The sequence below is a fragment of the Barbus barbus genome (genome assembly GCF_936440315.1).
Source record: "Barbus barbus genome assembly, chromosome: 44".
NCBI lineage: Eukaryota > Metazoa > Chordata > Actinopteri > Cypriniformes > Cyprinidae > Barbus > Barbus barbus.
Genome location: NC_136722.1, coordinates 25,572,415 through 25,589,313, shown reverse-complemented (window position 1 = coordinate 25,589,313; position 16,899 = coordinate 25,572,415). Strand labels below are relative to the sequence as shown.

Sequence of the window (16,899 nt, the reverse complement as noted above, 5' to 3'; positions counted from 1 at the left end):
ATGCCACCTTGGTGAGCAGAAGAGACTTATTTCAGAAACATTAAACAAATCTGAATTATTCCAAACTGGCAGACACTGACTAGTTCTGAAAATATCCTCTCCAGTCCAAAAAGAGCATTTACTGAAACTAAACTGCAGAAAGAATCCCAGCTTTAAGAACGAGAAGCTAAAGGTCCTTGATAAAACACACAACTAAATTGTGACATTATGAAGTGGCTTTCTGTGGAAAAATTAATTATATGACCCATATCTGACCCTGCAGCACAAAAGCAGTCATGAGTAGCACAGGTATATCTGTAGCAATAGCCAACAATACATTGTATGGATCAAAATTATACATTTCTCTTTTATGACAAAAATCATTAGGATATTAAGATCATGTTCCATGAAGATATTTAGTAAATTTCCTACCATAAATATATCAAAACTTCATTTTTGATTAGTAATATGCATTGCTAAGAACTTCATTTGAACAACTTTAAAGGAGATTTTCTCAATATTTAGATTTTTTTGCTCCCTCAGATTCCAGATTTTCTAATAGTTGTATCTCAGACAAATATTGTCCTATCATAACAAACCATACATCAATGGAAATATGATTTATTCAGCTTCAGATGATGCATAAATCTCAATTTCACAAAATTGACCCTTATTTGTGGTCCAGGGTCACATATATCAGTAAACCCATAGAGCCAACACATCTCTGATCATCTGATCTTAAGTGATCAGGATGAGATAATGAAGACTCTGATCGTCTGAAGGCGTTTGTCTTGAGATCGGATCAGTTGTATTGTGTCTACAGGAAGTGTTTGGCCTCACAGGAAGCAGATGGGCTCCTCCAGAATCTGGCAGACATCTTCACATCATTCATGGAAGCCATTAGAGCGAAGAAGACAAAGGGGAGAAGATGCTGATGTGCCACCTGGGCAGGAACAGACTCGTGGTGAAATGAAATCGCTGGAAATAAATAAAGAAAGGCTGGAATTACAGGAGTTTGACTCGCACTCAAATTACCTCAGATGAGCTATTCATGCAGAAGAGACTAAATTGCCTCTATTTTTCTTGGTAAGAGGCAAAGGAACAGTAAAATACTAGAATTATGTTGTGTTTTACCTCTGTGGGAGAGGACATTTGCATCCGTCGCTTTATCTTCTGTTGTACGGGATGATTTTCTCTTGTTGTACGTGAGATTGACGAAGTTGTAATTGTGTACGACTTACTTCGATCATATGCTGCATATGCTTTTCTTAAAAAGGCGATTCATTTGCTGATTTCATTCGGAAGCTAATATGCACTTTTAGATATAAAAAAAAATAATATTCTTTAAATTTTTAATAATGCATTTTTTTCTTTTTTGTTGTTTTAGTTTTATTAACATATTATTCATATTAATATTTAATTCTTATATTTTTTACTTTCTTGAAATGCAGAACATTCTGAATTATGAAAAGATATATATTATAAAAATTAAAATTACATGTTAGATTCCAAATGAAATCAGGAAATTAGGAGGTGTATTAAAAGGAGTATTAATTTCCTATTTCATATGGAAGCTAATATGTAATCCTTTTAATATTTTGAATAATAACTTTTAATACATGATTAATAAATATTAATATGCATTAATTTATTTATTTTACTTTTTATTTTGCTAAATGTTTGTTTAATATTATAAAGTTTCATGAGTATATTCATTATAAATATTGATAACATTATTAATAAATATGTATTCATTTATTATTTATATTTTCATTGTTCATTTTTATTTTAATTTGTTTGTTTTAATTTGATTATTTTTATTAATATATTAATGCATAATAATGTAATATAATTAAAAATAGTACATTTATATCTTTCTTTTTTAAATGATTTTGTATATTTTTCATTGTATTATTCTATTAAGAATATTTTATTAATAAATGTTAATATGAAAGAATAATTAATGCATATTAATATTTATTAATTGCATTAATATATATTTAGCTTTTTTAATTTTTTGTTAATTTAAATATTTTTTAAATTAAATTTTTAATCTAATTTTGTGCCAGAGTGTGCATCGGTCACTAGCTCTTGTGTGGTTTTTGATGAGACTGAAGTTGGTAACGTGGCTGGACTGTGATTAGCGGCGCGTGTCTCTAGAGTTAAACGAGCTGATAGATCACATTAATGCCAGCCAGAGCTCCATTTCCTTCCCATCATGCTTGAATATGAAAGAAGCGACCGCGGCACGTTTACAGGTGAAGCGCTTCTGACATGAGGAGAGGAAACTGGCCGTCGGTCAGAGAGATGATGATGAGATGAGCTCCAGAGCCACACATTAAACACTCGGTTCTGCTGAGGTCTGCTCTCATCTATTGTGTTACTGATAATATTAGAATTATATTACATATTATAATATTATACAATAATATAATTTATAAGAATTATAATTTAATGTAATTATTATATTAATAATATTGAGATTACAAATGATAATATTGTTATTAATAATATAATAACAAATTGAATGAGAGTTTTGTTGCTGCAGTTTGGAGTCCCATCATGTTTTCTGTCGTACGGAGTGTGTTTGTGTTTGAAGAGCAGTGTTTTACTGTGTTCTGCTCAGTCTGTCCTGTGCTGAACCGTGTTTTTACCGCAGTACAGACCACAGGTGTCTCGTCACAGACGCTTATAAAGAGCGCTGCAGCTGTTGTGACCGTTACCCAGAATGCCGAGCTCAGCGAGCACACATGCTTCCTTCAGTCATTCAGCGGAGAGTGCTGATTGGCTGCTGGACAGATTCCCAGCCAATCAGAAACATGCCAGAGTAATGAGGGCTTAACGGCTTTCCAGCGTGAAGTTCAGTATTAGATCACAAGGGCTTGATCAGTTTTATATACAGGGTTTTTCACACTTTTAACTATTAATTCATGTCTTTTTAAAATCTTATCCAGTTCGATTAGATTTCCAGGCCTAAAAATCACAATTTCCTGATTCTTTCAGGTTGTACAAGGCTGTAGGAACTATGTATATGAAACACAGAAAATTCTGAATTATCAAAAAAAAAAAAATCATAAAGATTAAAATTACGTGTTAGGGTGTATTTTATTTTGGAAACTAATATATAATTTTTTATTAATATTAATGTTATTTTAATATTTTTAATAATACTTTTTAAATGGCATTTTTAATTTATTTTTATTAATACATTATTAATAAATAAAAGTTGAAATGAAAAATAATATTTATAAATTTTATTTATATATTTAACTTTTTTGAAATGCTATAAAAAAAAAAAAAAAAAAAAAAAAAAATATATATATATATATATATATATATATATATATATATATATATATATATATATATATATATATATATATATATATATATATATATATATATATATAAATAATTCAATTAGATACCAAATGAAAGAAAAGGATATTACGGTATTAAATTCCTGATTTAATTTGGAAGCTATAAAGTAATCTGTTTTTATTTTCATTTGCTTTTTAATATTTAAAACGATAATATATGATAAATGTTTTTTAAAAAAGAAAAACAAAATTTTTAATTGTAATGTTTTTATGACTACATTTTTATGTAATTTGTTTTATTAATATTTGATTAACTATTAAAATATAGTATTATTAATAAATATTAAGATTTATTAAAATGTTTAAATTTTATTTAGTTAATTTTGAATGACACTTTTAATTTTATTTTGGTGCCGTTCCTTCAGTGTTTCTCTCTCAGTGTTTTATGCACATCAGTGACGCGAGCGTTGAGATGAACGTTAACTCTATTAGCAGCCGCTTCCGTCTCTACTGAACAACTCATCCTTCACTCCCTCAGAAACACCGTTTCCAGCGGCCCACCTTCAATTTACAGCGTGCTTTACATGTGAAGGTTAATCAATAGACCGGAGAGAATCCCAGACCGGACCAATTGGAGAAGAAGCAGCGGATAATTCCAAATAAACATGTTCATCAGTGTGTGTGTGTGTGTGTGTGTGTGTGTGTTGATGATAACACAAGGGTACAGCAGCGTTTATTGCAAAGCCATTGATTGTGTTCCTTCCACAAGAGCACTTGTACATTATTCACACTCAACGAGACACAAAGCATTATGGGTCGGACAGGAATGATTAGTGACGCCTCCGGTAATGAAGAAGGAACTTTGGCTGTTGCTCAGTGAATGAAACGGACAGTCGATTCCCCCGAATAGAGTTTCATTAGATCTGAGTTCTGATCTGGAACAGAGCTCACACTGAGATTTGCGTTTTAGTGCTGAAATGCATAACAATCTGAAAACTTTAAATCTTTATTTTCTAAAGTTTTTATTTGCTTTAAATTTAATTTATTTTTATTTTATTTTAAAATTAATATATTATAAACATATTAATAAGACCTTTATATAATTAAGACATAATAATATTTATCCATTTTATTGATATATTTACAATTTTTAAATTTTTCATCAATAGTCAGGTCAGCACTGATTGAATATCAATTTTTGCAATGTTATTTATTAAAAGACTATTTCATGCATTTATTTATTTTTATTTCAAGTTTATAAATTTTATTACTATATTATTAAAACATTTATATGAACTTTACTAATAAATATTAATATTTATTCATTTTATTTATATATTAAATTTTTTTATTTTAATTTTTAATTTCATTTTGGGCCAAGAACTATTAAAAGCCACTGAGTGAGAATATCACTTTTTGCAGTTTTATATTATTAAAAAAATAATGTATTCATTTTTATGAATGCATTTTTATTTGTAGTTTTTATATTTTTAATTTCTATGAACTTTATATTATTAACAAATGTTAATATATATTCATTTTATTTATATATATATATATATATATATATATATATATATATATTAGTTTTTATATATATTTTTTTTATTTAATTTGTATTTATTTTAATATTTTTGTGCCAAAAAAAGCTATTAAAATCTAGTAAAATACTGAGTGATATTATAATTTAATAATTTATAATTAGTGATATTATATTTTTTAATTATTATTTTAGTTTTATTTGTTTAAATCTTTAATTGTGTATTTATTATTATATTATTGCAAATATTACTATTAACTTTTATATTATTAATTAAATATTAATTAATTAATTTATTTTTTTCCTGTTTAATTTTAGACCAAAATCTATTAAATGACAGCTTAATACTGAGTGAGAATGATTTATTTATTTTTCAGTTTAAATGTCATCTTGTCAGCGTTTAAGCATGTTTGTCTGTTGCTCTGATGAATCGTACGTCTTCTGTTAGCGATCGTTGATCCATGCGTTAATTGAAAGCTGCTCTGAAAACTCATTAGTGATTCCGGCAGCTCGTTTACACGCTATAACACCAGACCAACAACACATGTGTGATGATACCACCTTAAATCATGCATCTCGTTTAAATATTGAAGCGAACGAGTCCTGCAACATCTTCCATTAACCCCAAAGGAGCATGTTTTATGCCGTTTTAAAGGACAGTAAAGACGTATTATCTGCTGTTGAAGATGATCTGAGGAGATTTTGATGTGTTAAACTGCAGCTCTATAATAACTGCTCTCTTTCTCATCTATTTATTTATTTCCCCGCACTGAACAGTAAAAAGCATTTAGCTGGTGTTTTATGCGATCTCAGAGCTTTGGCCTTTATGGAAATGCAGCAGTCGCTTTTAAAAGCCTCTTCCTCTTAATTGTTGAGGGCAGAAAACACATTTCCCTGCCGAGTGAATAATAGAACAATCCGTTATAATGTGTTTCAGAATCGTCTGCGCTCTAACGATGTTTCCTCTTTAACGACGCCGACGGGTCGAAGGTCTCTGAGCCGCTCTCTGGTTATCTGTGCGTGTCTTCAAACAGGTCCTCTCGCAGGATCAGAGAAGCAGCAGGATTCAGTGCAAATCAATCTCAGTGCAGACTAAACTCAGATCCACTCTTGCATCCGATCAGATGAGCGATGACTACATTCATATTCCACATTCCATGGCTATTTCAGTGAATATCATGGTTTTACTATGGTGTATGACCAAAAACATGGTATCTACATTTTATTTGTCCTGAAAAACCACGATAAAGCCAAAAAGTTCCATGGTATTTTGTACATGTACCATTATGACAAAAATCATAATTGTCAATTATTCCCTTGAGATTGTAATTGCGATTATTAATAACGATTATTTTGAACAGATTTATGCCATTGTTTGAAGCTGCATGCCATATTTTTATATAAAATATATATTTAAAAAAGGCTGAAAACACTCATCCTGAACTTTTATTGCTTTTCTATAGCATTGAGCCTCAAATGTCAACTATACATTGGTTTGGTTTCTTCTTTAAACAAAAAAAGGTAAAATTATGCATGGTATAATAATGTTATACTAAAACTAAAAGAAAAAAAAATGGTCTACTAAAGCTATATATTTAATTTACAATTAAACAGATGAAATTTCAAATTACAGTAACATATTACAGTGCAATGAATATGATCAGGGCTCCAGACTAACATTGGAGAGCAGTGGCAGCAGCAGCTGGTTTGGTAACTGAACATGTAATATTACAAGTTTTGTCTCTTAGAAATACACATTAGAACAGGAGCTGGAGTTGGGAAGCAGACATATATTTGACAGTACCGTTGTGAAAACTGTAACAGCCTCATCTTTTATACATAACCAGAAGTACAGCACCTCATTACCATGGTGAAAAGTAGCCTAACTATAGGTTTCTATGGTGTTTGCATTAAAGAACAGTAGCCTAAAGACATTGTCAATTACAAATCCACATCAACTGATAGAATAATTAACAAAATACTGTAATTATATTCCATTGCCAAGTCAGCAGTCTTCTCCATTATTATGGTTTCAAAGAACAAGAGATACCCAGAATTTATACTGTACCATAGTATTACCTTGTGATACATCACTGCACAATGGTATTAACGCAGTACTGTTTTGTAAGGGAGCAGTACCATGGTAAATGTCCAGACAATCCTGGTATGACGTGTCAGGCAGAGTACTAATGTTAATGCAGCGGTGTGTTTGAGACACTGTCAGCAGACTCTCGGCGCGTCGCAGGAAAATCAGCAGCAGATTTCAGCCGTTCCTCCACGGATGAAGACAGAAGCGTTTTGTCCGTCTCTAACGAGTTACACAAACGACACGCGGCAGGTGTGTGTCTGCCAGCTCCATTATACGCCGCGCGAGCGTAATTACCTTACAGTGCATTTCTTCAGGAGCCGCTTCCACTCAACATCTCCCAGAAGCTGATAGCTGATATGAGACGAGTGCATTAACTCAGCCGTGAAACCATAATGAAGCAGGAAGGTGCGTTAACAGGACTCTTCTGCCGCTCTAACTCAATTTCATCTTGTAACTTTGTACAGTAGGCCAAACATAACAAGATCTGCCATCCCATAATTCACAGAGATCAATGCAGATGAAATGAACGCTGATGTGATTCAGCAGCTTCTGGAGAAGCGAGAAGAAACTTCAAAACTTCTGCAGGAGTTTGAGACATTGACCAAAATCACAGCAGTTATTTACTAATACTGACACGGTTTGATTGAATATTTGATTGATAGCTTAGATTCGTCAAATCTGGTTAAATACAAAACAAAACAATCTATACCCTAGTAAAAAAATAAATGTACTTAAATGCATTTGAAATACATTTATTTCATGCTAAGTATACTACAAATACATTTTCATATTTATGTACTTAATAAAATACCCTGCAATTGTACTTTTATTATACTAAACTGGAACTGCTAATTTTGTGCTTAATGCACTTCAGTTGTGCAGAAGTCCAATTAAACACATACTTACTATATTTGTGCTAAAGTGGAACTATTGCAAGTACACTTCAGGTACACTTTAAATATTTAGCATTTGAAGACTGATATTATTCAAAGATCATACAATTCTCATCAAACGTGACTTTAAAACACATTTTAGAATTAATATTAAGAAATGTGCATTGTGCACAAGTAGTACGCCAAATAAAGTTTAATTGTAATTTTTATATCAGTAAGTTTTGAGTTATGTCAGTAAATGTTAATAGATTTTAACTATACTTAGTATGAAATAAATGTATTTTAAATATATTACATTTTTACTAGGGTACTTTTATATTTTCTCAAGAAAATGTGAAGAAACTCACCGCCACACTGTTAATGTGTTGTGGGTGGTTGCTATGTGGTTGTTAGGGTGTGCTGGGTTGTTTATATATTGTTGCTAAGGGGTTCTGGGTGTTTTTACATACTTTCTACGGTGAACTGTACTGTAGTAGTTTCTATGTTGTTGTTAAGGGGTTTTATGTGGTTACTAGGGGGTTATGGGTGTTTTTTATGTGGTTGCTAGGGTATACTGGGTGGTTTCTATGCGGTTGCTAGGGTGTACTGTACTGTAGTTGTTTCAGTGTTGTTGTTAAGGTGTTCTAGGTGGTTGCTAGGGCATACTGGGTGGTTTCTAGGGGTTCTGGGTGTTTATGTGGTTGCTAGGGTGTACTGTACTTTAGTTGTTTCCATGTGTATTGGTGGTTGTTATGTGGTTTCTAGGAGTTTCTGAGCAGTTGCTAGGATGTTCCAAATCAATGATATGTGGTTTCTAGGGTGTAATGTACTGTGGTTGTTTCCATGTTGATGTTAAGGGGTTCTATGTGGTTGCTAAGGGGGTTCTGGGTGTTGTTTTATGTGGTTGCTAGGGTGTACTATACTTTAGTTGTTTCCATGTTATTGTTAAGGCGTTTCTACGTGGTTGCTAGGGGGTTCTGGGTGTTGTTTGTGGTTGCTAGAGTGTACTGTACTGTAGTTGTTTTAGTGTTGATGTTAAAAGGTTTTGGTGGTTGCTAAGGTGTATTAGTGCTTATGTAGTTTCCAGGACTTTCTGGGCAGTTGCTAGGATGTTCCAGATGATTGATATGTGGTTGCTAGGATGTACTGGTTGGTTGCAAAGGGTGTTTGGGTGGTTTCTATGTGGTTGCTAATGGGTTCTAGGTGGTTGCCAGGGTGTACTGGGTGGTTGCTAGGGTATTTTGATTCAGTCCGGTGTGAGAAGAGTGCCTGTGATCTGGTCTCTGGATGTCTATGGGATTTTTTTGCACCTGTTTAATGGTCCAGCAGGTAAATACGGTGCGTCTGATCTCTTAGTTAACCACACAGCTCTCATGATCAGGTGATCAGTTTCCCGTATCAGTCGTAAACGTTCGGTTCTCAGCTGTGACCTTGTGTTTTCCCATCTTTCCACTCTTAACTCAAGCGTTTCTCCATGAAAGTCCATATGGCCGATATATCAGAGCTGCTTGAAGATGAAGGTGGCGTGATGAACAAAGCAGCGCTTCCAGAGTTATGAGGGGCTTTTGTAGTGTTTTAAACTCAAGGAGGAGAAACTGCCAACAAATAAACACGTCAGCTGACTGATGAAGAGCAGAGGCTTTGATGATGATGATTATAGACAGCAGATTGAGGATTGCACATGTAGATACATAAACCCGCTGAAAGCATGTCAGAGGATTATGGGTAAATATGCGGCCTGACATCTGAGGAACATTTAACTGCAGCGTGTGTGTATTTATATGTGTGTGTATTTATATATGTGTGTGTATTTATATGTGCATTCTCCCTTCGGTCTTTTAGCAGCTTCTGTCAGTGCTGGATAATATCTGATTACATGTAATCCAGATTATGTAATCTGATTCTAAACATTTAGTACCTGTAATTAGATTATATTACATTGTAATCAGAATACAGTTACTTTTTATAGATTACATATTATTCACACAATGGCAGTAAATTATTCATAATGTATTCTAATTCTAAAAGTAGTCAGAATATATTTCATAATGTGTGTAATCCAACAGATTACATTACTAACCACAATTTCCGTGATGTAATTTGTAAACCGTAATCGATTACAATTCCACACTGGATTTTGTTTTCATGTTCAACATGGGATCTGTTTTTGTAATATTTCATACTTCTGTCTGTCAGATATTTGGATTGTAAAGTATGGAAGCCCATTTCTGCCACTGAATAAAATAAGTAAATAAAGGTAATTGTGAGGTTTTATCTATCAATTCTCAATTGTGTGATAGAAACATGCAATTTTGAGTTATAAAGTCAGAATTTCAAGATATAAATTTACAATTTTGAGAAATAAAGTTGCAATTGCAAGATAAAAGTCAGAATTGCAAGATTTGAACTTTTTCTCAGAATTGCGACATTATTTCTCAGAATTGCAAGTTTATAAAAATATCAGAATTGCAAGATAAATACTTTTTTATTTTTGTATCCAGTGGCGGAGACGGGGTTCCATAGTAAAGAGCTGTGCATGAGGTGCTTTGATATTTAGTCTGAATGACATTCTGACAGTTAAGTGTTAGAAAACAAAATCATAAATAAACTTTAACTGAAATAAAACACAAAATGCTTTTCCTTAAATTAAACTTTCATAAATAAAACAAAATTATATTAAAATACAGATAAATAATATTACCAAATTATCATTTTGTAATTACAATAAAAGATTAAAAAACTTAAAAAAAAATAGTATTATGAAAAAATAAATGATTTTATTAAAATAAAATAACTGCGATAAAATAAAATATTAAAGAAATTTAAATATATTTTTCTCTTTATTTCTCATTTTCATTTAGTTTAACTTGATGTACTAAAATAAATAACAAATATCTATCCATCCATCTGTTTTCCGTGGTTCACAGTGGCAGCAAATCATTTTATTTTTATGAAATAAAAATAAATAATATTTTTTTAATATTGTTTTTGGTGTCACTGCATGGATTTATTCTGATGATGAATGACTAGGAGACTTGAGCAGGAATGACTCCAGCTGATTTACTGGATGCTAGATGTGATGTGTCTGTTGTGTTGTGTGTCTCTGTGATCATGTGCCGTCAGAATAACTCAATCAAACGTTTACGCGATCACGGGAGCGCTGCTATTTACGGGAAGGTTTCATTCCGTCTCTGTTATCAGTCTACTGTCGTTTATCTCAGACGAACGTCTCGCTGCTCGATCTGCAGCGTGCCACATGTGATTGAGCTCGATTCTTGCTCTTTCTTCAGCTGCTTTCACACGAGTCAGAGTCGATATATACTGCACAATTAATACAACTATATAATTAGTTATTTATTAACGATTATTGCCATTAATATTAATTAAATATATTATGTTTATTTATATATATTACATATATATTTAGTTTAGTTTTTTTATATTTTTTATATTTGGGCTATTTTTTTTTTTTTTTTTACATTCTTAAAAATGTTCTCGTTTTGTGTTGGATGAATGAAAGTCATGAAAGACATGCGGTTGAGTAAATGACGACAGAATGTTTTTTGGCTGCACGATCCCTTTAATAAACATTCAATCTGTCAGTTTCTCCAGGCTGTGAGTTTCTGCAGATCCTGAGACGGTAATATTAGTGTGTGAATGAGTGAATGATGGGATTTCTCTCCGCGGGCTGTGAGAGATCAGCTGAATCTGTGATCTAGACACACGGGAAACACACGAGACAAGACCGAACACGCGTGTGTTTGACTGAAAACACGGCTGCGGCTCCTCATGTGAAGTGTGTGTAATTATACAGTATATACAGCCGGTCTGGACAGGTCTGGAACAGGTACGGATCGGGAACGTGAGGCTGGCTTTGGGAAACAAAGATCTTATGGATCTGTGTTTGAAGTTTTACATCTACAGATAGTAATAATGAAAATGCATTTTGAAAGTAAGATGAAAGGGCTTGCCCGTATAATGTAAATTAATTTAATATATTTTATATTGGTTTCTATTTATAATAAATATATATTAGTGCTGTCAAACGATTAATCGCATCCAAAATAAAGGTTTTTGTTTACATAATATATGTTTGTGTACTGTGTATATTTATTATGTATATATGAATACACACACATGCATGTATATATTTAAGAAAAATTGTATGTTTATATATTAAACATATTTATATATAATATAAATTATATGAATATAAATATATACATGTAAATATTTCCAAAATATATACTGTGTGTGTGTGTATTCATATATACATAATAAATATACACAGTACACAAACATATATTATGTAAACAAAAACCTTTATTTTGGCTGACAGCATCTGACAGCACTAATTTTATATTTAAATATTATAATTTTAAATATTTAAAAATATAACATAAAATATATAAAATAAGTGTTAAATATATAATTTTAAATAAATATATTAAATAAATATATAGAATCTTTATATTTATATATTTTGTGTTTATAATTATATTTATTTTTAAAGTAAATAATTTTTTTAAGTAAGCAGAATGATGTTTTTAGCTGGAGCTCCTGCTGCCTTTAAGTCCCTCTGGGAAATTCTTCCTTGATGAGTTCAGGAATCATAATTACTAACCCTAAAGAAGTTCAACAACTTATTTTGATCAACACTAATTAGTTCCACCATGATATTTTTAATCGACACGCTTCCAACAAGAAAATCCTGGATGATCCGGCTGATGCTCAGCTCATAAATCTCCTCCGTCCTGACATCAGACTGTGTTTCTAATGTGCTGATTAGAGTTTCTCCGGCTGAAACAGAAGTGTGTGTTAATGGCTTTTAACCCAGAACACACAGCCAGACTCGTTCAAGATCACAGCTTTGATTTGTCCCTCACAGGTTTCAGAGGGTGAGATGTTATCGATCCGTGATCACTAACAGCCTCTGTGTAATATACAGAAAATTTATATTCAAATTTAAAATTAATAATATTACAAAAAAAATCATAAATAACTGAAATAAAACATAAAATGCTTTACTTAAATTAAGCTTTCATAAAAAAAAAAATTGTATGATTTTTAAGACAAGGAAAGCTTGATTAACCAGCTGTCTTTGATTGCTTAATAATTAAGAACACTTGTTTGAACAATTGATGTGTATTCTGAAGAAGGCTCTGAAGTCGAAACGCATAGATCTACATTTTTAATTATTTTAATGATTTAGCCCAGTTAATTTAAGGCTTTTTATTGTTGCTACAAGTGCCTTGAAGTAATTCATCTTTTCAGGTAAATAACAAATAATTTATTATTATTGTAATATTTAATGCATGCTTCATGTTAGCATGGCAACAGAACTAAAACCATAAAGTAAACTTAAATAAATAACAGAATTTATATTAAAATAATAATAAAATAATATTACAAAAAAATCATAAATAAACTTTAATTGCAATAAAACATGAAATGCTTTACCTTAAATTAAAATTTCATAAATAAAACAAATATCTGTATTTTAATAAAAATTATTTAAGTAATATTACCAAAATATCATTTTGTAATTACAATAAAACATAAAAAAACTAAAAAAATAAATATTTTTTTTTATTAGAATAAACTAACTAAAATAAAATATTAATTTAAATATATTTTTCACTTTATTTCTCATTCTCATTTAATTTAACTTGATGTACTAAAATAAATAACACAAATCTATCCATCCATCTGTTTTCTGTGGTTCGCAGTGGCAGCAAATAATTTATATCGAAATAAAAATAAATAATATAAAAAAAAATAATAATTTCAGGAACTTTAACTGAAAAAAAAGAAAACTAAAACGGAAAACAGTTAACAGACATAAAGTAATAAAAAAATATATAGGCATAAAAATCTATAGACAAACTAATAAAAATTACCAAAATTTTCCCAAAATATTAAAAAAATGTAAATATAATGTAAAGGAAAAACTAACTCAAAATATTAATGAAACTATAATAGCATCTCAAAGATACTAAAATAACCTCATCCTGAAAATCATTCTGTCTTCTGTATTCCTAACTTACGTCTGTTTCTGCAGCATGTGAGTGTGTGTGGGATGAGACTCTGATCGTAGAGTAATGCATACAGTATAAAGCGCTGTGTTTACTGACAGATGTGAGGCTATGTGCTGTGTGTGTCAGCAGATTCAGTAATGAGCTCATGGTGACAGTAGGTTTGGCATATGCTCACGTCTGCGTCTGCGTCTGCGTCTGTTCAGATGATTTCAGTCCAGAGAGTTCAGAAAACATCACATCTGATCCTGATCTGGTTTAACCCTGGAAAATCTGTTTTTGGAAATGGAACAGTTCATTGAACCTTTAGACAAAAATAAAAGCATTTGATATTTGGTGCATCAGGCTTTTATGGCTCATATAGTGAGAATATGGAGGAAAAAACTATTCAATTTGCTGCAGATGCTGATATTTCTATGATGAAATTCTGCTGCTTGTAAAGTAAATCACTGAGATCTTTCTACTATCTTTCTAAAATGATCTAAATATCAGCGGTCACTCTATATCTCCAGTAATATGTCTCAGTAAGATGAGATGTAAATGATCCAAACATGCAATGCAATGCTGATTGAGAGATGAAGATCCTCAGAAGATGTGAGATGAAGATCATTCCTCCGCTGAGGAACAGAGAAAGTAAAGCTTCTGGAAACAAACACTCCTCAAAAGATCCTGATGATCAGATTTGAGACGCACTGATTTATCTAGAAAATGATTGATGGAGAATCAAGTGAAGCTGAGCTGCTTCAGTCCAGTAAGAGTTCATCTGGAGATATGACTGCAGTTATTCTGACCTTTACTTGATCAAAATCAGTCAAGATTTGACACGAGAAGCAGCCGCTGAAGCTGGACGCTTGTATAATTACATGTAGTTTGATCATTTAGAAAGAAAAGGAAAGAGAAATTCAACTTTCTCTTCCAGTTTTAGAGAAATTCATGCATCTAATATGATACAGCAGTTTTCTAGAGTTAAATGCTGCAGAGTTTCTTCTTGTTTTCATGCAGTATTAATGAGTTAAATGAGATTCAGTCGCTCCGGACAAACAAACACACGGCTCTAAAGTCAACATCTGCTTTCCGTCCAGAGCCGCTCTGATGTGACAGAAGCTACTCATTAACCGCTTTAGAAACACTCTTCCTGTCTTTAGCTGTTTTTCCACAGCGCTGTTAGTCCAGCAAACACTTCACACACCTGAGCTAGTTACACACACACACACACACGCACTCAAGCACACGGTTGTTTTCTCAGAGGAAGTGATGCGTTTGTCAGAGACCTCAGTCTGTCTGCAATGGGTCATCAGTGTCACCATTCCTCTTCCTGCTGAGGTCACTTCCTGTGAACACAAACCAGCGACACACTGGACACATGATGAGAATTTGAAACAGTGTGGATAATAACATCAGGATAATGCTGCAGGATTAATATTCTGTACTTTTTGATCATGACAGCTTTCATTTCAGCCATTAACCTAAGACTAGAACATAAAAACATTTTTGTTATACTTAATATATAGAATGTATATAATGTATAGGCCTATAAATGTTAACCAAAATATGTTTTTTTAATACTTTATTTTAGTTGAGGTTTTATGTCAAGTAACAGTTTTTTTTTTTTTAGTATTTCTAACGTTCCTTTAGTTTAAGATAAAGTACTAAAACCTAAAACGTGAATAAAATTGATAAAAAAAACAATATAGACCTATTAAAAAAATTATAAATGACAGAAACACATAACAATTGTCTTTTAATATCACCACTGTACACTTGAGCACATAACCTGCTTTCTGGATGCTCCGCTGTTATTTGCTGATTAATGTTAGTAACGTATTACTTTTTATTTTACAAGAAAATATCTGAGTTAATTTTTCAAATAAGTAACACCAGTTTTTTTCCCGTTTATTGATTGAAAGCTCTCCTGTCCGCATGTTGAGAATATGAACATGCATTCACAAATAACAGATTCAGTATTCCTCAAAATCAATAAAACACAGAATGTGACCCAAACATGCATCCTTTATGTATTTAATCCCATTTTATTAACCAGTGACCTTCGATGATCCAATTCAATCATACTAATAATAAGCAAAAATGACTCAAGATAAACTAACATTTGATGTTGTTTGTTTTTTTGTTTTTTTTTGCTGATGAGTGCTGAACTTTCTTCTTCTGTGTTCTTCTGTACAAACGTGAATTTACTTTTCCTTCAGCCTGTGGCTTTTGGTGTGAAAGGACTTTTCCATTTGCCAAAAATATAACTTTTTATATTAAAATCAAACAAGCAAGCCCTGCCCAGATTAAAAAAGTTACACAAAACTAACGCAACGCATTACTTTCCATAAAAAGTAACTAAATAACATAATTAGTGCAATATTGTAACGCATTACTTTTAAAAGTAACTTTTCCCGACACTGGTAACCTTTGATATTTCCCGTCCTCAGGCTCAGCGTTTATGATGGTGAACACATCAGACCGGGTCTCTGGTCAGCGAGCGCAGCTCTACATGCCGCAGGTCAAAGAGAACGACACCCACTGCGTCATATTCCAGTATTACGGCGCCGGTCGAGAGGGTTCGAGCCCTGGCCAGATCCTCATCTACGTGAAGGAGAACAACAGTCCTCTGGGCGTCGCTGTGTGGAACTCGTCCGGTCCGGCTCTGAAGAAATGGCAGCAGGTGGAGCTGGCCATCAGCACCTTCTGGCCCAATTTCTACCAGGTGAGAACGTCTTCATTCATGTAGTCATTTACATTTGTGACCCTGGACCAAAAAAACCAGTCACAAGGTACAATTTTTTTATTATTAAGATTTACAGCAGTGACCAAAATGATTAGAACACTAGTATTTCCATCTTCCAGTGAGATTTCTGTCTAGAACAGCCAGTGCTCCACACAGAGATCTGATCTGATCATCATCCAGTCTGTCTGAAATGACATGAAGAAACAGAACAAACTGAGAGAGACTAAATCCAGAAGAACTTTGTCTCCAAGACGCTTCAAGGAACCTCCTGCAAAGCTACAGTTCTGTTAAAAGCTTTAGGCACTTGTAGAAAAATGCTGTAAAATGAGGATG

The 16,899-nt window shown here is 32.3% G+C and overlaps 1 protein-coding gene across 10 annotated transcripts in view; it reads left to right on the top strand.

Moving 5' to 3' along the window:
• LOC306863442 (receptor-type tyrosine-protein phosphatase mu-like) overlaps positions 1–16,899 on the top strand; it is a 234,528-nt gene that overhangs the window by 64,020 nt on the left and 153,609 nt on the right. For all 10 annotated transcript variants that reach the window (XM_079406771.1, XM_079406777.1, XM_079406776.1 and 7 more), the window contains exon 3: positions 16,271–16,545. In XM_079406771.1, coding sequence (XP_079262897.1) covers positions 16,271–16,545 — 275 coding nt within the window. The remainder of the gene's footprint in view (positions 1–16,270; positions 16,546–16,899) is intronic.